General features: G+C 37.8%; 1 protein-coding gene across 1 annotated transcript in view; it reads left to right on the top strand.

Moving 5' to 3' along the window:
- The window catches only part of IFT74 (intraflagellar transport 74), an 87,694-nt gene continuing 65,344 nt past the window's right edge, over window positions 1-22,350 (top strand). The window contains exons 1-8 of the mRNA XM_055136419.1: window positions 1-139; window positions 2,239-2,373; window positions 3,914-4,049; window positions 9,146-9,194; window positions 10,676-10,774; window positions 11,550-11,610; window positions 14,110-14,169; window positions 17,972-18,033. Of these exons, the coding sequence (XP_054992394.1) occupies window positions 2,254-2,373; window positions 3,914-4,049; window positions 9,146-9,194; window positions 10,676-10,774; window positions 11,550-11,610; window positions 14,110-14,169; window positions 17,972-18,033 (587 nt within the window). The 5' untranslated portion in view covers window positions 1-139; window positions 2,239-2,253. The remainder of the gene's footprint in view (window positions 140-2,238; window positions 2,374-3,913; window positions 4,050-9,145; window positions 9,195-10,675; window positions 10,775-11,549; window positions 11,611-14,109; window positions 14,170-17,971; window positions 18,034-22,350) is intronic.

Here is a 22,350-nt window from a genome sequence, read left to right as displayed (position 1 = left end):
TGAGGCGCGCGGCTGCGGTGGCTAGGCCCGAGGGCTTTAGAGACTGTTGGTGTGGGAGCCGGTGGCCCTTGCGCGTCTGGGAAAGAGAAATCCGCGGGCTGCTGAAGAGCGCGGCCTTCCTCCTATTGCAGCGGCCGAGGTGAGAAACCCCGGGTTCTCCCTCTCCTTCCCTTTCTGCCTTCTTCATCTTGACTCTTTCCTTGGAGATAGCGATCCTCCAAAACGAAGTGCAAACTCGAGCCCTTGTTTGTGTTGCTGACTCCAGCCTGAGCAAACGCTTTCCCGGAGACCACCTCCTTGCTGGGAGCAGAATGAGCAGAATGGGTGATCCCGGAGAGAAAAGTCACAGGCTGAGGGATTTGACTGAACGCTCTAGATTTCTCTGTTGGTCGCCGTGATTGCTAGGAGGGAAAGCAGGGCAACTGAGAAGTACTGAATCATTTGGGAACCAAAATACAGGCTTGCTTCTCAAGCCCGTGTTCTCCCTTGAACGTGTCTGTCACTAGCTTTTCTTTGTGCTTCTTTGCTTGCCTGTTTCCACTCTGGAGAAGCCTGTGTTCTCTTTCCCACACTTTCCCCTTCACTCCTCTCATGTCTTTCTACATAAGTTTCAACAAAAACTATCTGGCTTCAGAGAGAGAAACACAGATACACACACACACACACACACAGAGAGAGAGAGAGAGAGAGAGAGAGAGAGAGAGAGAGAGAGAGAGAGAGAGAGAGAGAGAGAGAGAGAGAGGTAGTTGGTAGATCTGAAACAGACTAAAAAGATTTTAGTTGGCATGGAGGAAAGATAAAAGACCTATAGCGTAGTAGTGGTATTCCTTGGCCTTAAAAAAAGAGCCCTTTTTAAGATTTGAAAAAGCAATGCTTCGAAAGTGATACTGAGGAGAGAGAGCCGTGATGCACACTTCTTAGTTGCTTAGTTGCTTTGGAATTGTGAAACTGGAAGCTAACCTACCAAAAGGACTTTATGTAGAAACAGGATTCTTTAAGACCAGAAGTAAAAAGTAGCACTGCCTCACTGCCATCTATCGTCCCGTTGTTCATTGATTTGCTTGCGCGGGCACCAGTAATGTCTCCATTGTGAGACTTGTTACTGTTTTTGGCATATCGAATATGCCACGGGGAGCTTGCCAGGCTCTGCCATGCGGGCGGGATACTCTCAATAGCTTTCTGGGCTCTCCGAGAGGGATGAAATAAAAAGTAAATAAAACAAAATAACGTTTGTTATAAGACAGACTATATAAGAGGTTAATCACGTTAATCAGGACTCAGAAAGTATAAAGACTGGGAAAGAAGAAAGATATGGAAAGTGCCAGGAGAAAAAAAGCACAGGAGATAAGTAGAGAGGCTTACATTTGAAAAAGATAATAGGAAGATTAGGGAGGCATTTTATAACAAATGATCTTATGTTTGTGTCTGCAAAGTTGTTTTTTTCTTTTTTGCTTTTTGGATCACACCTGGCAATGCACAGGGGTTACTCCTGGCTCTGCACTCAGGAGTTACTCCTGGCGGTCCTCAGGGGACCACATGGGATGCTGGGAATCGAACCCGGGTCGTCCTCATGCAAGGCAAACGCCCTACCCGCTGTGCTATTGCTCCAGCCCCGCAAAGTCATTTTTAATTGCAAGAAATTTACTTTGAGAGATGTGAGAGGCAAGGGTGGCGAAATGCCCGGTTTTATGTCTTAAATCCTCATTCTGTAACTTTGGGGGTATGTAGGGGGACACCCATGTTGGTACTCAGGACTTACTCCTGGCTCTGCATTCAGGGATCATTCCAGGCAGTGGTTCAGGGACCATATGTCATGCCCAGGATCAAACCACAATCTGCTTTGTGCAAGGCAAGTGCCCTGTATGCTGCATGATCACTCTGGCCCCTGGTCTGTCACCTTTCTACACCTGCAGAATGGCACCTGCCCCCCACATACACGTCCACGGAGGGGCAGTTCAGAGAACTGCGGTAGACTAGAGGTTTCCAACCTTTCTGCCTCTGTGGACCTGCACCTGGCTGGAAACAGGCAGTTGGCGACCACTGTTGTCAGTGAAATCTGAACTGACCGATGTGAACCAAGCAAAAGCAACCTTACTCTTGTACCTGAAATAAAGTTGGTGAACAGAGTAATGAGGAATTGCTTGAAGTGAAGAGGATATGAATAAGTTGCAGAGTATTATGTGAGTCTTGCTCTAAAGATATTAAAGGAGAAATGTGCTTTTTCTTGTTTTCAAACAGTGGTTAAAGTAAACCATGGCCAGTAATCACAAACCTCCATCGGCTCGCCCTGTTTCCCGAGGTGGAATTGGGTTGACAGGAAGGCCTCCTTCTGGGATGAGACCCCCATCGGGTAGTGTTCGAATGTCAACTGGAGTAAGTTTCCATTGCATTCTTGTAGATAGATACTGGGAATGGTTGAAGACCCTGCCTAATAAGAGTTTTCCTTTGTTGTCTCATCATTCTGTAAGTATATTACTGTGGATGTTTATTTGAAAAATGTCTAGCAGTATTAGGAGTGGTAGAATGCCTCAAAGACAGCATTTGAGAGCAGATGCCCACTTGTGCTAATACTCAAATTTATTTTAAAACTATATAATGTAAGTGGCAGAATAGAGTAGAATGGAATAAACCAGAAGCAGAATGAGACATGTGTAAGAATTTAATGGCTACGGGGACATTTCAAATTAACGAAAAAGCATGAAAAATTCATGTGTATTTAAATAATTGGTGGATGAAATATTGATCCTAGGACCAAAGGAAGACTACAGTGGGTAAACTGATTGCTTTTACCGCATGTGGCGAGCTCTGATTTGATCCCTGGCACCATATTTGGTTCCTCAGGCACCACCAGGAGTGTGATTCTTGAGCACAAAGTCAGGAATAAGCCCTGAATACTGCTCTGTGTGTGTGACCGTAGGAACAAAATCAAAAACAAAACAAAAATCTTCGTTTTACTTAACCAATACATAGAAAAATGTAGGGTTTTTTTTTTGTTTGTTTTTTGGGTTTTTTTTTTTTTGCTTTTTGGGTCACACCTGGCAATGCATAGGGGTTATTCCTGGCTCTGCACTCAGAAATCACTCCTGGTGGTGCTCAGAGGACCATATGGGATGCTGGGACTCGAATCCGGATCGGCCGCGTGCAAGGCAAATGCCCTACCCTCTATACTATTGCTCCATCCCCAGAAATGTAGTTTTTTTCCAGTTGAGACTATAATTTCTCTGCATATGATAGTAAATTTTGAAGAAATATGTTTTACAACCATAGTTTTTTTTTGTTATTTATTTATTTATTATTCTTTTATTGAATCACCATGTGGAAAGTTACAAAGCTTTCAGGTTTAAATCTCAGTTATACAATGTTCAAACACCCATCCCTTCACCAGTGCACATATTCCACCACCAAGAATCACAGTATACCTCCCCCCTGCCCCCCGCATGTGTAACTGGTAAATTGCACTTTACTTTCACTTTACTTTGATTACATTCAATATTTCAACAAAAAATTCACTATTATTGATTTGGAGTTTCTCCCCCCTAAAGTCGACCTGCTGAAAAGAAAGCATTTGATAATTTGTTTTCCATTGCTGAGAATGAAGAGATATGAGGTCAGGAGGCCGCACTAGCAGCTGCACAGTTTTGGATTTCTGTATTTTAGTATTTTAGTAACTAAGTCCAGAGAAATATCGGCCAGAAATGGAAACATTGTAAGCTTGTACCTCTTACTTATGTAAGCCATAGTTTTAAATGTTAAAAAAGCATTTATGTTTTGTGTTTCATACATTGAAAAATCAGAAGCATGTGTGACAAATTGTATAAATTAAAATTTTTCAATTTCTCTTTGCAGTCTTAACAATGGTAGAGAAACAGCATTTGTCAAGTTTACAAAAATTGAAATCTTGTTTGCCATTTAGATACCACCTGGAACAGCAAGACCGGGGTCTCGTGGTGGTCCCATAGGGACAGGAGGTGTTCTTTCTTCTCAAATCAAAGTTGCTGACCGTCCTGTAACACAACAAGGTTTGAGTGGAATGAAAACTGGAATAAAAGGTATCAATTTTAAGAAGATGTATATGTTTTACATCATTTCAGGAAAAGACACAAGTGGCATGTATCTTTCAAGGGTAGATGACATTCACATGTAAGGCCCTGGGCTTGACTCCTGGTGCCTCATGGTCCAATGCACACCACCTAGAATAGCCCTTGCCTTCCAGTACCACTGGGCTGTGGTCCCAAAGCTACTACTGAGGAAGAATTGCTGTAAGAGTTAAATTCCATTCCCTTTGCTGTTGGGATAACAAGTCATACCCAAGCTTCGCTAGGAACTAGCACATTTAATGCTTGCCAGGTGTCACTTAACAGATTGTGGCATGGGCACACTTGCTTGTAGTACTCACTGAGATTTTACTTCTTTCCTTCTGATGCCTAATACTTGTCAGGGGTCTCACTCTTTAGTTGAGATGTGCAAGGCGTGGTTGTGCTCGGTGGGGCTCACTGCAGTCCTCACATACAGGGCATCACACTTGTTGAATGTGATGCTTGCATATCTTTGTTTTTCTCTTTTGGTGTCCACACCTGGCAGTGTTCAGGGGCTACTCCCAGCTTAGTACTCTTGGAGCAACCCAGGGATCAGATCAGGCCCACTACATGCAAAGCATGCTCTCCAGTCCTTGGAGCTATGTCCCTGCCCTGCACATCTTTTTAATTGTGGGGCTCACCTGCAATATCACACCTTTGAGATGTTTCCACGTCTGGCTGTAGTGCACTGAAAATTTCTTGTGGTGGCGGCAGTCACAGACAACACAACTGCCGGTATCAGGCTTCATCAGGTGGTGACGCTGGATGTTTGAACTTGTGGACATACAGTTGAGTGCACTTAGGTGACCTATTTCTGCTTCATAATTCTGAAATGGAACTTTGGGATAATTGGAAAAATTTGAAACAACTTTAAGACTAGCTCAGGACTGAGATCAGGTTTCTAGGACTGGGAAATAGCAAGAGCCCACCTGGGCTCAACCCGCAGCCGCACCTGGTCTCTCGGGTAGTGTTGGATACAGCCTGGAGGCCCCTGGACACCAGCAGAGTGCTCTTGGTGATCCCAGCATCTCAGGCCTGGAGCAGCACTGCATGCTCAGGCCCTCGCAGTGAGTGCTGGCCTATTTAACCAAGTATTCCAGCATACCTGGCACCAGCTGGGAGACCAGGGTGGTTGGGGAGAGAATTAGATTCTAGTTTTGTGTAGAATTACTATGAAATACTTAAAAAAAAAATTCCCTATCAAGCTGATACTCTTAATGAATCACTTTGATATGAAGGTATTTGTGTATATATAAGAAGTAAGTCAGGAAACATTACCTTTTTTGGCTTGTTCTATTTCTGGATTTGGGGTCATATTGGTGGGTTACTCCTGGCTCTGCACCGGGGGAGCACTTGAAGCTGGCTCAGGTCCATGTGCAGTGCCGGGGATCCTACTGGGTCTGAGACATGCAGGGTGAACACTGACCCTCTGTACTATCTCTCAGACTCCAAGAAATGTTACCTTTTATGATAAAAATGAATATGCCATTACTTTTAAATAGGAAAATGACACCATATATAGTTCATATCTCATTATGCCTCTTAATGTGTAGAAAAGGCATAACAATTAGCAGTATACTATGTTATGATTAAAAGACTGGGTTGTAATATAATTAACAAAATGATCCCTCTCCTTCACCAGTAAGCACCAAATATTTTAAACTCCTAAGAATTGTTTTTGTTTTACCATTTTGTCAATTGAGCATGTTTGGGTCATTTATAGTCCACATATGAGTGAAGCCGTTTAGTATTTGTCTTTCACTTCCTGGCTGTACTCTTAGCATATTTATGTCAAGGTACATTCTTATTTAATGGACAACTTCATCTTCATTTATTTGGCTTTTTGGGTCACACCCAATGATACTCAGGAGTTACTCCTAGCTCTGCACTCAGGAATTACTTCTTGGCAGTGCTCTGGAGACCATTGGGGATGCTGGGGATCTAACCCTGGGCTGGCTGCGTCAAAGGCATATGCCCTACCTCCTGTACTGTCACTCTGCCCCCAGAACTTTATCTTTAATAGCTGGGTCCTATACCACAGTTTGATTCATTATTTCAGCACCTACCTTTTTCTCTGCTTTACTGACTTGAAATACCTTATTCTAGGCTTTCACTATGAATCTGTGTTTTTCCATAAGATACTAGTTTCTTATATGCATAATATAGATTTATTCTGCCCTTTTTTTCCCCAAAATAATGTCTTCAATTTTTCTTCTGTATGACTCTGCTTCAGATTTTTGTTTTGTGAATACCTTAAGATTTTTTTGCCCTCCAAAGTTCTGCAGTTCATTCAACTATCATGCCACAAAATCCCACCTACCTCTTCCAAAATATGTGAACTCCCACCTACCCTTCCCTATTCACCCAGCGAATAAGCTTATGGGTACCAACAAGCTTTCAGGTACCAACTTTCAAAAATGCAGTTGCTTGGATCAGATGCCCCTCAGAGATAAACTGATGCATATTGTATGTGATATATAGTTGATTTCTAGTTGTGCTTCTTAAATTTTTTTGTGGAGGGCGGGGCATACTCAATGATGCTTCAGGGCTACTTCGGGCTCTTCACTCAGGAATTATTCCTGGCAGTGCTTGGGGGACCATATAGGAGGCCAGGGATCGAAACCGTGTTGGCTGTGTGTAAGGCAAATACCCTACCGGCTATACTATCTCTCTATACTATCTCTCCTTGTGTTTTAAGGTGATTTTTCCCTGGCATGGCCTGTTTCTCTACTGCTGAATTATTTTATAATAAGTTTTTTATTTTCTGTCATGACAACTGAATTATCAAGGATAAGGATACTTTACTGTATAAAATTGTGAGATATTGTACTATTTTTTGTAATATAGTTTTCTATACCTTTTAAGAGACTTAAATATTTTTTATTTGTGTTACAGTACCTCTTGGTTAATTTAATGTTAAAAACTAGTTCATTTTTATAAATTCTTAATAATAGTGTGAAACATGTCAGTTATTTAAAATATATTTATCAAAATGTTGCATGTTTATTATTAAAAGTTAGAATAAAATACAGAACATGATTTCTAATTATTAATTAAAATCCATAAATTATGATTGAAAAGTTTATAGAATTTTATTTCTTTTTTGCTTTTTTGGATCACACCCAGCCATGCACAGGGGTTACTCTGTACTTAGGAATTACTCCTGGCAGTGCTTGGACCATATGGGATACTGGGAATCAAACCCAGGGTGGATGCATGCGAGGCAAACTCCCTACCCACTGTATTATTGCTCCAGTGCTAGTTTATAGAAAATTGGACATTTTAACACTATATTGGTTTCTACTTCAAAGCAGAACCAGTATCATTTAACGTAGTTTCTGTCATTATACATCAAAACCTTGCCTAAAGATTTCTGGTTGCTACCACTATGTAACATTCTCTGCTGCCATCTTTTTTTCTTACGTTCTCTGGTACCTCCAGCACCCACTTAAGAAAATGTTCTGTATCTTGTCTCAGCATCGCCTTCACAGTCAGTACTCCTTAACTTTACCTCTCCTACTTTCTAAAGTACATCATCCCTCTCAAGATTTGGTACAGTTAACCTGGAAATGATTTCTAGTTTTAATGAGATGTAAGACTAAGCATTACTTGCTTGTTTTTGATTCTTTATGTTTCTAAAAGTGTCTTACACTAATTGTGAAAGATCAGAGTCTTGCACATTGAAAGATTCACCTTCTACTGCACTCATTTGTGGAGTATAGAATAAAATAATATGAGACTGACACCCAAGGTCAGTAGATACAAGGGCCAGGTGGATTGCCCCATAGCTTGAAGCCTGCTTGATGAGCGGAGGGGAGAAGGCAGATGGAATAGAGAAGGGAATCACTAAAAAACTGATGGCTGGAGGAATTAGTCGGGTTGGGAGATGCGTGCCGAAAGTAGATAATGGACCAAACATGATGACCTCTCAGTGTAAGTGTTGCAAGCCATAATGCTCAACAGTAGAGAGAGAGTATGGGGAATATTGTCTGCCATGGAGGCAGGGGGAGGGTGGGAAAGGGAGGTATACCAGGGATGTTGGTGGTGGGGAATATGTACTGGTGGAGGGATGGGTGTTTGATCATTGTGTGATTGTAACCCAAACATGAAGGCTTGTAATGGTCTCACGGTGATTCAATAAAATGAAAAAAAAAAAAAAGATTCAACTTCTAAAGCTTCAGTTCCATTTTGATAGTTGATAGCAAATGTAACATTTTTTTTTTAATTTTAATAAATCACCATAAGATACAGTTACAGACTTACAAATTTTTGTGATTACATTTGGAGCACATGTTTAATCAAACAATGTTCGGGTACCCATCCCTCCATCAGTGCCCATTCTCCACCACCAATGTTCCCAGTGTCCTCCCACCACCCCCAAATGTAACAATTTAAATTAATTAAAATTAAGTAAAATTTAAAAATATAGCTTTTTGAGAGGTTTTGGGCTACACCTGACAATGCTCAGTTGTTGCTCCCAGCTCTGCATTCAGGAATTTCTCCTGGCAGTGCTTCAGGGGACCCTATAGTATAGTATGCCAGGGGGATCATATGGGATCCCAAGGATTGAACCTGGGTTGGCTGCATGCAAAGCAAATGCCCTACTCATTGCACTATCTCTCTGGTCCCAAAGTAAATTAAAAATTTAGTCCCCTGTAAGTACCATACCAGCAAATTTCTTGTCCTCAGCGATCCCTTGTATTGGAACAGGCTAAATAGATTATTTCTGTTGCTGCTTGAATCCTTTTGGGTAAGCCTGTTTTGGGACTCCTTACACCAGATTACATTCAAATTGACCTTTGAATCTATTATCTTAACAGCCACACCTTTTGTCTGGTACTTATGGCCTTAATTTTTATTAAGAAAATTAAATGGTCTTACTTTCTCATTATGTCATGATGGCATAATCTCATTTCCCTCTTACTGGTTCTTCTTGAGTATCACATTTGTTGCAGCATTCATAAGGAATATGAGAAAATTATGTAGAGTAATTCAGATTGTACTTTAGATTTGCTGTCTTGGTGACATTTCCAAACTGTACACTAACACCTAAAAAACAATTTTTTTAGGTCCGCAGAGACAAATTTTAGACAGATCGTACTATCTTGGTCTTCTTAGGTATGTTAAATAATTTTTTCCCCTATGCATGATCATACAGTCTTAATTATGGTAATTATTGGCAATTAGGTATCTGCAGATTTCTAGAATTATTTTATATTGTAACAGTTAATTTGGTTGTGCTACAAAATAGAAAAAATTAGGCTGAAATTTTAAAAATTTTATTTGTTTCCATATAGTTTATCTTTTTATCTAACAAGAATGCTGTTTTATACTTTTTGGTAATTAATTTGAAATTTTATTTATGTTACTAAAATGTCACCAAGTATATTTAGTAAGAAAGAAAAACATATTTACTTATTTATGATATATTTAATTCATAATTCATGCAGAATTTTACATATTTAAGTTTTGGTCATTTGTTACAAATATGACAATTTTAATTAGTTTATAGTTTTTCTTTTTTTATTCAGAAGGCTTTGTTTTTATTTTTTTTTTAATTTTTGGTCACTCCCAGCAGTGCTCAGGACTTTCTCCTGGCTCTGCAAACAGGGGTTACTCCTGACAGGGCTTGGGGGCATGCGGGGTTCCAGGAATTAAACCCAGGTTGCTTTGTGCAAGGCAAGCACCCTGCTCACTGTACTATCTCTCTGGCCCTGCATCTATTTTTCTTTTTTTTTTTCTTTTTTGGGTCACACTCGGCGATGCCCAGGGGTAAATCCTGGCTCTGCACTTAGGAATCACTCCTGGCAGTGCTGAGGAGACCATATGGGATGCTGGGAATCGAACCCAGGTTGGTCGCATACAAGGCAAACACCCTCCCCGCTGTGCTATCGCTCCAGCCCCTAGCATTTATCTTTTTTAATACTATGGAACCTATGTTAGTATATTATCATTTGGGATATGCAACTATTTTTTCTTTAATGTATCACAAGAGTGCTTCATTTCTTTCCACCATTGTCCCAAGGACTAGCGCCTCCCCTCCCCTGCCCCACCCCGTGTAAACTCAGTTTTATAGGCAGAATCTTCAATTCCAGTGACCTTAGCTCTTTGTTGTTTCCTTAGTACGTTTCTTTATATCCCATATATGAAAAAGAACATTTTCTTTTTTTTCTTTTTTTATTAGTGAATCACCATGAGGTACAGTTACAGAACATTTTACTTTATTGTGGAGCTGGTGACACCTATATACATAGAGATGAATAATGCTTAATTCCTGAAATTCCACAAAATCATAAATAAGTTGATACTCTTACATGTTTTTCAAAAATTATAATTTTTACAGGCATATAAATTTTAAAAGTTAATATAAATCTATGCTACTTTTAAATTTTACATGAGAGAAATCCTACAAATGCAAAATTTAGTAAGAGAAGAGAAGGAAATTTTAAGAGATGAAATAAGCTTCTTAAATTAATTTTTTAGTGAAATTTTACAGTTTGTTGATAACTTATTAGTTACACATTTATGAAAAGTTTGTTCTGTTTGACTATGCCCTTTTGTGGAACAGAAGTATTAATGATTTTCTTCTTTTCATTTAGAAGTAAAATAAGTGAACTTACAACAGAAATTAATAAACTTCAGAAAGAAATAGAAATGTATAATCAAGAGAATTCAGTGTATTTGTCATATGAGAAGAGGTAAGTAATTTTCAAGTTGAAATATGCATGGTTTTTTTAATTTAATTTTTTTTTATCGAATCACCATGAAAAAAGTTTCAAAGCTTTCAGGTTTGAGTCTCAGTCATACAATTATCAAACACCCATCCCTTCACCAGTGCACACGTTCCACCACCAAGAACCCCAGTATACCTCCCATCCCACCCACTCCCCGCCCATGTGGCTGATGATTTTCACTTTACTCTTTCTTTACTTTGATTACATTCAATATTTCAACAGAAAACTCACTATTATTATTTGGAATTTCCCCCCAACAATCAGACCTGCCGAAAAGGCATCATTTGATAATTTGTTTTTCATTGCTGAGAATGAAGAGCGCATGAGGTTTCGCGGTGTTCCGACTGCATGGTTTTGGATTTCTGGTATAATAGTAATTAAGTCCAGAGATATTTCTGCCAGAAGTTGCGTCACTGCAAGCTCATGCCTCCGGTTAGTGGGCTCTATAAGATGGCGCTTGCCACACCGCCGCAGAAAGGGAAGGCCAAGAGAGAAAAACCTCCCCTCCCAGGACGGCATGGGGCCGTAGCTCAGTTCACAGTCTAAGACATTTCTGCAAGAAGCCGATGGGTGCTGAAAATATTTAGTGGGCCTCTGGGATCATGGTCTTTTAGGAGCCGAAATATGCATAATTTTTATTAAGTAACATTTAATGTAATGTACCAGCAATATAATACTGGACTTGTTGTAATCTATAATGTTTTTAATGTTATCAGTTTATTTCTGGTTTTGATTGTAGAGCTGAGACTTTGGCTATTGAAATCAAAGAGTTTCAAGGACAACTGGCAGACTACAATATGGTATTTGCTCTTAAGTTTTGGAGAATTTGTATATTTTTATTGCTTTTTACCATCGTAAAGTGTATGATTTAAAAATAGCAAATAATACCTGAATATGTTTATTATAGAACATTGAGATCTTTGAAAACATAAATATTAAAGTGTTCCTTTGCTTTCCTCTTCTAGAAGTAATTTGGTTTAATAAATTGATAAGAATTTCTCCAGTTTTTAAGAAAATAAATTCATTTATAAATATTAAAAATGTTATAGATTTTCCGTTTAACAGTGTTAACAATTAAAATGTTTAAAGTAGTTGAAATATATTGGTTACTAACAATGTCATTGATTATAAAATATATTTACCTTTCAATGGAGTTTTTAAGGAAAAAATTGTTTACTTATGCAGATTACTTCCATCTGTATGTTTCATTCAAAATAAAGTATTTGCATTCAATTATGACTATGTAACATCTTAGATCTACTAGTGATATTTGTGGACTTGCTGAAATATCTAGTAGTAGATATTTGTGGATCTAGTAGTAGATATTTGTGGACTTGCTGAAAAAATAATCCCTTTGGCAGTGTTGATAAATGCTCCAATCTTGACCCCAATGAAAATTTATAGTGTCAGTGTTTTATTTCTAACTCAATAGGTACTTTTCTCTCATACCCTGTAGGCACTTTAGATAACAGTGGTATCTGAATTCAATGAAAGAAAAGTTTTTTCAACTCACTCCTATTAAAAAATTATGTTCTATAAAAATACTGAGGGATAGTAACTGAGGACACCAAAACCATATATGTTAACACTATATAAACATGTGACCTAAACTATTAACTAAAATATTTTTAAGATAGTGAAATGATGAAATTTATCGTGAAGAATAGAGTTGGAATTTCAGTGGTAAACTTAATTTATTGAATATGTTGTTATTTGAATGATGCAAACTTGCAATTTATATAATTTAATTTATATTGTTAGTTCAATAAAAATTTTAATTTAAATTTCACTGTCACTGTCATTGTCATCCCGTTGCTCATCGATTTGTTCGAGCGGGTACCAGTAACGTCTCTCATTGTGAGACTTATTGTTACTGTTTTTAGCATATCCAATGTGCCACGGGTAGCTTGCCAGGCTCTGCCATTCAGGCGCGATACTCTCGGTAGCTTGCCAGGGCTCTCTGAGAGGGGTGGAGGAATCGAACACGAGTCAGCCGCGTGAAAGGTGACTGCCCTACCGCTATGCTATTGCTCCAGCCCAATTTAAATTTAATAATCTTTTTTTTATTTTTCAGTAGAAACTTTACTTGAGGTTCTATCCAACAAAACTTGTGCATTAAATATGCTTTTGGATAGAAAAAATATACATAAATTAAAATTGTATTTAAAAAATTAGGAAAGATTCTACATTAATGGTTAAATTAGTTAGAATTTACTTACTTGACATTGTTGTACTGAACTTTATTAATCACTTTTTTAGGATCAGTTATACCCAACTGGTTTGCCCTTTTTTTCAAATTCAGACGTCACAATTTATAAAGTTTTTTTAAATCTCTAAGATGTGGACAGTAATATCTAATTCATAGGATAATTGTCAGATTAAGAATTAAGTATATCAATACATTTAATGGGCTCAGAACAATATTTGGTGCAAGATAAATATGTTACTATTGCATACATTTTCTGCATTTTAAAAATAGTAATACTAGTGTTCTGTTTATGCCTTATTTATGTTTTTTAATATTTAGTATCACTGTATCACTCTCACTGTCATTCTGTTGCTCATCAATTTGCTCGAGCGGGCACCAGTAACGTCTCTATTGTGAGACTTTTTGTTACTGTTTTTGGCATATCGAATACAGTGCGGGTTGCTTTCCAGGCTCTGCCATGTGGGCATTTGCTGCCGTACCCGCTGTGTTATATCTAGTAGCCAAAGAAATTATTTTGCATTTTCTTTTTTTGTTCGTATTTGTTTTTGGTGGTATGGGGGGGCATCACACTTGATGAAGCTCAGGGGTTACTCCTAATTCTGAGGTGCAGGAATTACTCCTGACTTTGCTCAAATTAGATGCTGGGTATCAAACTTAGATCGACCATGTGCAAGGCCAGCGCCTCACCCATTGTACTATCACGCTGGCCTTCATTTTGCTATTTCATTGGTATAAATTAAATTTATAAATTGTTAACACTGTCTCATGGAAGGAGGTGGAGAAACTTTTTTCTCTGTTTTATATAATCTCAGACAATAAACTGGCAAAACTCTTTGAGCTTTGATTTGCAGAAAGTGTATTTTGTTACTGATCTCTTTACCAATTTAAACTGTGAAATGTTGTTTGTTGAATGGCCTAATATATAGTATATGTTAATATATGTAGCGCTATTTTTTAAATTTAAGAGTCAAAAAACATATAATAATATTTATGTGACTAATCATTTGTAAGATAGTATATATACATTATTAATTTTTTAGAAAATATATAGACTTTAATAACAACGTGTTTTTAATGTTTTCATATTTAGTTGGTAGATAAACTTAATACCAATACAGAAATGGAAGAAGTAATGAATGATTACAACGTGGTAAGAAAATTTTTAAGAATTATGTATGTGAGTGTTATTCTGCAAAGCAAAGCATTTTTGTCTACTGAAAGTTTTATAAAACCTGTGGACATTAAGTATAGCTATTACTCTATAAATTATTTACTTCTTTATATACATTTTTTCACAATATATTTTTTGCTACACCCAGCTATGCTTAGGTCTTACTCCTGACTCTGCTCAGAAATCACTCCTCATGGGTTAGGGGAATATATGGGGTGCTGCAACTTGAACTTGGTCAGCTGAATGCAAGATAAGCACCTTACCCACTATACTATCTCTCCACACCCCCCCAAAATAAGTTAATTTTTGTATTTTTTATTTTAATTTTTATTTCTGTTTTTTAATTGAATCATCGTGGATTACAAAGTTATTCATGATTTGAGTTTCAGGAGTACAATATTTCAATAGCAACTCCTTCACCTGTGTTCACTTACTTCCTTCTACCAATGTCCCTGGTATCTCTCCTGTCCTCATCCTGCCTCTCTGACAGACACTTTTTTCTTTATTTTATCCTAGACTCTGTGGTTTACAATACTTTTACTGACAGGGTCTCATGCATGTCACTTGACCTCCTTTCAGCCCCTGGTCATGGTGCATAGTGACCTCTTCCCCCCATCATTATTGTAGTGGTCCCTTCCCTAACCTATCCACTGTCCTAAGTATTTCTAGGATAGTTGAGTCCCTCTTCCCCTCATTTTAATTTTTGGGCCATACCCATAAGTAATCAGTGTCTGCTCCCCACTTTGTGCTTGGAAGTTGCTTCCAGCAGTGATCAGGGACCTTGAGGTGCTAGGGATAGAAACCAGGCTCCTGCATGCAAAGATCTTTGAATTCTCTCTCTCTCTCTCTCTCTCTCTCTCTCTCTCTCTCTCTCTCTCTCTCTCTCTCTCTGTGGGACTTTGAATTGATCTTGCTCTCAGTATTTAGAAATTCTCATATAAATATCCTACTTTGTAAATTAATTTGCAGTACGTCTGGCTTAGTATTTATACAACTAGAAGTAGATCCTCAATAGATATACTTTTATACCTTTACATGATTTTTTTTTTTTTTGGCTTTTTGGGTCACAGCCTGCAGTACTCTAAGGTTACGCCTGGCTCTGCACTCGGGAATCACTCCTGGTAGTGCTCGGAGATGGGATGCCAGGGATCAAACTTGGGTCAACTGCATGCAAGGCTAATGTCCTCTGTACTGTACTACCACTCCAGCCCCAATTTTATTTATTTATTTATTTATTTATTTATTTATTTATTTTTAATCACCATGTGGAAAGTTACAAAGTTCTCAGGTTTATGTCTCAGTTACGCAATGCTCAAACACCCGTCCCTTCACCAGTGCCCATATTCCACCACCAAAGACCCCAGTATATCTCCCACCCCCCACCCCCCACCCCCACCTGCGTAACTGATAAATTTCACTTCCATTTTCTCTTTACCTTGATTACATTCCATATTTCAATACAAAACTCACTATTGTTGTTGGAGTTTCCCCCCAAAAAACAGCCCTACTGAGAAGGAAGCATTTGATAATTAGTTTTCCATTGCTGAGAATGAAGAGATATGCAGTCTCTATGCAGTCTGTATTTCAGGATTTTTGTATTTTAGTATTTTAGTAATTAAGTCCAGCGAGATTTATGTTAGAAATTGCATCATTTCCCTTCCTGGGGCAGCATGGGGCAATGGCTTAGTTCACAGTCTTGAGACATGGCTGCAAGCCCTTGCTGGGACCAAAAGTAGTCTAGCTGGCCTCTGGATCTTGGTTGATCAGCAGCAAAACGGCCACACAAAAGCGTGGTCACCCGGGTCGAATGTCGGCGGAGCACGAGCCGGTATTGGCCCCGGCCCGAGACTGCCCAAGCATCCGCTGTTTCAAGTTCATAACACATTTTTTTTTCCTCCTTCCCGAGCCACCAAGTTCATACCTGCTTAGTAGTCCTCATAATATGGCGGACGCCACACTGCTTCTCCCCGAAAGGGGAAAAAAAACGAGAAAGAAGGATATTTCCCCTCCTCGGCCGCCGTGGGGCTATGGCTTAGTTCACAGTCCGAAGACATGGCTGCAAGCCCTTGTTGGGACCAAAAGTAGTCTAGCTGGCCTCTGGATCTTCCAGCCCCAATTTTTTAAGAAAGAAAAATATGAGCCAGGCATAACACTACTTTTTATTGTCAAAAATCTATGTTCAAAGTTGTTAGACTATATGGTAGAATATAACACATATTTTTATAACTTACTAGATTCCAGTTTATTTGCACAATTAGAAAGTTTTCTGGAAGTTTAAACTCGTAAAGTGACTCTTTTTTTTTTTTAGTGTAGAAGTGCTGCTATTTTATTCAGCCATTGATTAAACTGATTGAACTGGGCATGAATTCCACATTACTCTTTTTTTGATTTATTTTTTTTTTGCTTTTTGGGTCACACCCAGCGATGCTCAGGGGTTACTCCTGGCTCTGCACTCAGGAATTGCTCCTGGCAGTGCTTGGGGGACCATATGGGATGCCGGGGATCGAACCCAGGTCGGCCGCGTGCAAGGCAAACGCCCTACCCGCTGTGCTATCGCTCCGGCCCCTTTTTTTGATTTTTTTTTAAATTGGGTGTCCGTGAGATAGACCATACAAAGTTGTCCATAATTGAGTTTCAGTCATACAATGATCCAGCACCCATCCCTCCACCAGTGTACATTTTCCACCCGCAATGTCCCCTATTTCCCCACCACCATCCCCCAACCCCTCACCCCTACCTCCAGCTTCTCTATGTGGGAGGCACTTTCCTTCTTGCTCTCTCTCTCCTTTTCCTTTTATGCATTATGGATTGCAATACAGGTGCTAAGAGCCCATGGTGTTTGTTCAGGGATTCGGTATTCTTATCAGGATGGTAAGGCTGGAGTAGCTTTTCAGTTGGCAGCTTTGGGGTGTGGATGTGACTGCCGAGGCTTCGGGACATACAGGGAGGTGGGGGAGGTAGCCCATCTCGACCCCAAGAAAGCCTGGAGATTTCAGTCACAGAACCCGCATGCCAAAATTATATCTTGGTGAGGTCCGTTCTGAGACCGTGGAGAAAGTGACTCCTTTTTAATTTGAGTTACTAAAGCATAATTAAAGTGAATTTTTTCATCATGTTAGAAATCAGAAAAATTCTCAAGTTAAAATCTTTAATACCAAGTACAAAAACCAAAAACTTCTGTTATGTTTTATTGGCTACTATATTGACTAGGTCCAGTTTTTATACTGAATTTGTGCAGGTAGAGACAACTAGCAGTACAATGGGGAAATTCTGAATAATTTATGATTAAAACTTGTGTTGAATTTAAACTCAGCTTGTTAATAATTTATTTTTACTGAATTCCCAATATATTCTTGAAATATTATTTATGTAATTTAAGGTTAGTGTGAATTATTTGATATCACCAATGAATAATGGATATTTCTGCTATAAGATTATACTGCCATAAGAAAACTTTTGTCTTCTAGCTTTTTGTTGTTAATTTTTATTAATTTAGTTGTAGTTTTTAAAGTTTATTTTTATTTTTTAATTGAATCACTGCAAGATACACAGTTACAAAGTTGTTTATGTTTGTGTTTCATGCACTATTCTTACACCCATCCATTCACCAGTATACATTTATCCCCATTCATGTCTCCAGTTTAGTTTGAAAAAGTGTTTTTACCTTTGCATGTGACATTTGGTTTATTATTATCATCTCAATTCATAATCAGAACAACCTTTAAATAAATACTTTCATTAATAGTTTTTTAATTAATTTTCATGTTAACATTTTATTCAGCTTAAAGCTCAAAATGATCGAGAAACACAAAGTATGGATGTCATATTTACTGAAAGACAAGCGTAAGTATATTACTAAGTATAATCATTTAGTAATCACATTTACTTGTGAGCTATTTTATGGCCTTTATTTTTAAAGTAATTTATGTAATTTATTTCCTTATGCATTTTCTTTTTTGAGGCAGAGTGGGACAGACCATACCTAGCAGTGCTCAGGATTTATTCCTGGCCCATGAGTGACCCTTCACGGTGTTCAAGAGACCATTTATGATGTAGGGATTTTAATTGATTCAGCTGGTTGTAAGGCAAACATCTTAACTCCAGTTCTGTCTCTCTGCATCCTATTTAAAGATCTCCAGATCTCTTTAAAGAATTTTTCCATGTGCTTTTTTAATTTTAAAAAATGGCAAACTTATAATACAAAATTTATTGTATGAATATGTACTATATTTATTTGTCATTAATGCCCAAATTCTGCATAAAGAAAATTATGTTGATTAAATAAAATATTTCTATTTATTAATTTAAAATTTAACATGTATAAGGTGTATAAGAACATTTGATGTATAGGAACATTTTATCTTTACCATTTATGGTTTTAACCTAACATTTTAACCAGTTTGATTATTAGATTTAGACTTAAGTCTAATGAAATACATATAATTAGCAAGCTACTTGCAGTTTTTTATTACAAATTATGTTAGTAAGCTGGATAGACAGTGCAAAGTTCAAGGCATTAGCATTGCATGTGGTCAATACCAGTTTGATCCCCCACACTGTGGTTGGTTCCCTGAGCACCACTGGAAATTACCTTTTTTTTTTTTTGGCTTTTTGGGTCACACCCAGCTGTGCACAGGGGTTACTCCTGGCTCTGCACTCAGGAATTGCTCCTGGCAGTGCTGGGGGACCATATGGGATGCTGGGAATCGAACCCAGGTTGGCCGCGTGCAAGGCAAACGCCCTACCCGCTGTGCTATCACTCCAGCCCCTGGAAATTACCTTTTTTTTGTCAGAACCAGGAGTAATTCCTGAGCATCTCTTGGTGTGGCTCCAAAACATAACAAGCAAAAGTTATATTAGTAAACTATAACATAGATGTCTAATTTAAGTGCAACTTTATATGCGTGTATAATATAAAAGACTCCTTAAAGTAACTTTGTCTTTAATAAAGTTGTGATAGTGATAGTGATGCCTGTTACTATCAAGTACATGTACATGTGAAATAGAGGTCTTAGTTGTTTTAGTTACTGTAAAAAAAATGCAATAAATTGAGTATCTTACAAGCAATACAAATTTATTGTTCAGGAACCTGAGTCATAGTAGTGTGGATAGGGCGCTTGCATTGCCTGCAGCCAACCCTGGCTGCATATGGTCTACAAGTATAGTCAGGAGTAATTCTTGAGTGCAGAGCCAGGAGTAACCCCTGAGCATTGCCAGATGTGACTCACCCCAGTCCACCCAAAACATTTATTATTCACAGTTCTAGAAGATGACAAGTTCAGCAATGGGGCACCAACATGATCCTATTCTATTGAAAGCACCTTTCAGTGGTTCATAATTAGTGACCTCGTTTGACTCTGACCCTTTATGATGAAAAGGACTACAGAATTCTAACATCTCTCTATCAAGATATTTTTTTAAAAAATTCTGGCTTTTTATTTTATTGTATTCATTTTATTTTATTTTGGGGTCACACCCTTTTGGCTCTGCATTCAGGAATTACTCCTGGCGATGCTTGGGGGACCATATGGGGATGCAGGGGATTGAACTCCTGTCTGCCTCATGCAAGGCAAATGCCCTACATGCTGTGCTATCACTCTGGCCCCTATCAAGATACTTTTTGACCTTCATCATTAACATACATTTGTCCCCCAAATTTATCATTATTAATGACTTAAAAAGCAAGGATAATAACCAAGTTTACTGAATTCTCTAATATCAAATATACTGCCATTTACCCCTGCATATATTGTAAATATTTGACAAATAGTATATTAAAATAGTGATAAAGGAACTGGAGTGAGAGCACAGTGGGTAAGGAACTTTCCTTGCATGTGACCAACTGTAGTTTGATTCTGACACCCTGTACGTTACCCTTCAAGCAGCAATCCCTGAATGCTAGAACCAAGAGTAAGCTCAGAGTAACAACCAGGTATGGCCCCCCAAAACAAACAAGAGTAATCAATCAATAAATAGTAAAATAATAAACATTTGAAATAGAAATATAATTTTGTGCTTATTAAAAGCAAAAGGAGTTTCTTTTCCTTTATATTATTCAATACTGTAATAAGGTACAGTTAAAAACTACAAATATTGGAGGTCTCTTCTATTTACATACAAAATTCCATATTCAGGTGATCAGCCATTATTTTGAAAATTCTCTAGTTATTGCAGTTATTGTTCCTGGCAAGCAACTGAGAGTATCGAGCCCGAACGGCAGAGCCTGGCAAGCTACCTTGCGTATTGGATATGCCAAAAACAGTAACAATAAGTTTCTCCATGAGAGACGTTACTGGTGCCTGCTCGAACAAATTGATGAGCAACCGATGACAATGACAGTGACAGCGTTCTGTTTTTAAATTATGTAGCAAATAGTTATCATTTACTGTGTAGTACCCTAAGAGGTATTCTAATAATACCCTTGAGAGCATCAAGGTGATAATAGGTCTTTGATGATCAGGATGTTTCTTACCAAAATGATCACTTTGTAAAAATTTATGAGATTTTTTTTTAATGATGTATGAACTCTTCTGCATGTATGATATATGTTAGTAAGAATGAACTTGAGGGGCTCGAGTGATAGTACAGCAGATACAGCGTTTGCCTTGCACACGGCCAACCTGGGATCTCCGGCTTTCCCTATGGTCTCCCAAACACCGCCAGGAGTAATTCCTAGGTGCAGAGCCAGGAGTAACCCCTGAGCATGGCTGGGTGTGACCCAAAAAGCAAAAAAAAAAAAAAAAAAAAAACTTTGAAAGGCTTGAGAGATTACTCAAAGGACTGGACACATGCTTTGCATGCAGGAGTCCTAGTTTTGATCCCTGGAACCACATGGTTCCATGAACATCATTAGGAGTGACCTCTAAGCACAAAACTGGGAATATTCAAATATTCCCTGAGTGCCATCAGAAGTGACTCAGACTGTCCCCAAAATGATTTTACTTGGAAAAAAATAAAAAAACTTCCCTAAATACCTAAATAAAAAGAAAATGGTAGTCCACTGAAGACCTTATAGGTTTTAGCATATTTAAGTTTAACTTATTATTTATCTATAAAGTTTTATATTCCCAGGTCTATTTCATAGATAATAGATGTGAATATTTTAGATTCATCATCCAAAAAATAAAACTCATATTACAGTTTAAGAATGTTACAGATTTTTTTTTGTTTTCTTTTGTTGTTTTGTTTTGGGATCACATCCAGTTGTTCTCAGAGCTTACTCCTGGCAGTGTTCATGGGGCCATGTACAATGTCAAGGAGCAAGCCTGATAATCTATGTACAAGGCAAGAACCTTACCCACTATACTATTTCTTCAGCTTTTGCAATATTGAAGATTTTATGTCCTTTTCATTCATTTGTAATTTTAGTACAGAGTAATTTCTAGAAAAAAATCTTAAAGTATGGTAGATTTCTCCTGAAAAAATCAGCAGTTTCAAAACTTAATTTTAGTAGTTTATAATTGAGTGTTTATAATTTAGTTTATAATTAGCTTATAATATAGTGTTTATAATTAGTTTATAATATAGCTTATAATTGTAATTTATAATTTTGTTCATTTCCTGAGGAAAAAAAAGTTATTTTTCTGAAGTTTATTTTTATATGCAACAAATGGATAGATGTCATGTGTAAAAATGACCATTATCGCCATCACATAAAGTGTACACATTCTAACAGGCTATAATTTGAAAAATATTTTAAGATGTACATTTTCACTCTCTTCGCTTTTAGTACCACTGTGTAGTGTGTTAAGACTCTGATTTACATCCCGTTATCAAAGTCCATTGATTTCTCTTCCTTCCCTCTATCCCCTGATAACCACAGCTCTGTAGTACACAAGTTTGTTTCCGTTGACTTCTGTATGTTCACTTTATTTCTATATATCTGCATTTAAGTGAGATCTTTGGATATTTTTGTTTCTCCTTCTGACTTTTCTCACTATGACACACTGCAGTCCCATCCATGTTGTCACAAAAGACAAAATTTCATTCCTTCTTCTTCTCTGTGTGTGTGTGTAACGTTTTTTAAATCCATTTCTTTGTCTTTAAGCGTTTTGACTTTCATATCCTAGCTATAGTAATAGATCTACTTTATAATTCAGCAGTTTCACTTCCTGGGTCTAACCAAAAAACATAAAAAGCACTAATATTAGTGTCTTTCTT

This window comes from Sorex araneus, chromosome 1 (genome assembly GCF_027595985.1).
Source record: "Sorex araneus isolate mSorAra2 chromosome 1, mSorAra2.pri, whole genome shotgun sequence".
Lineage (NCBI taxonomy): Eukaryota > Metazoa > Chordata > Mammalia > Eulipotyphla > Soricidae > Sorex > Sorex araneus.
This window is presented reverse-complemented; position numbering and strand designations above follow the sequence as displayed.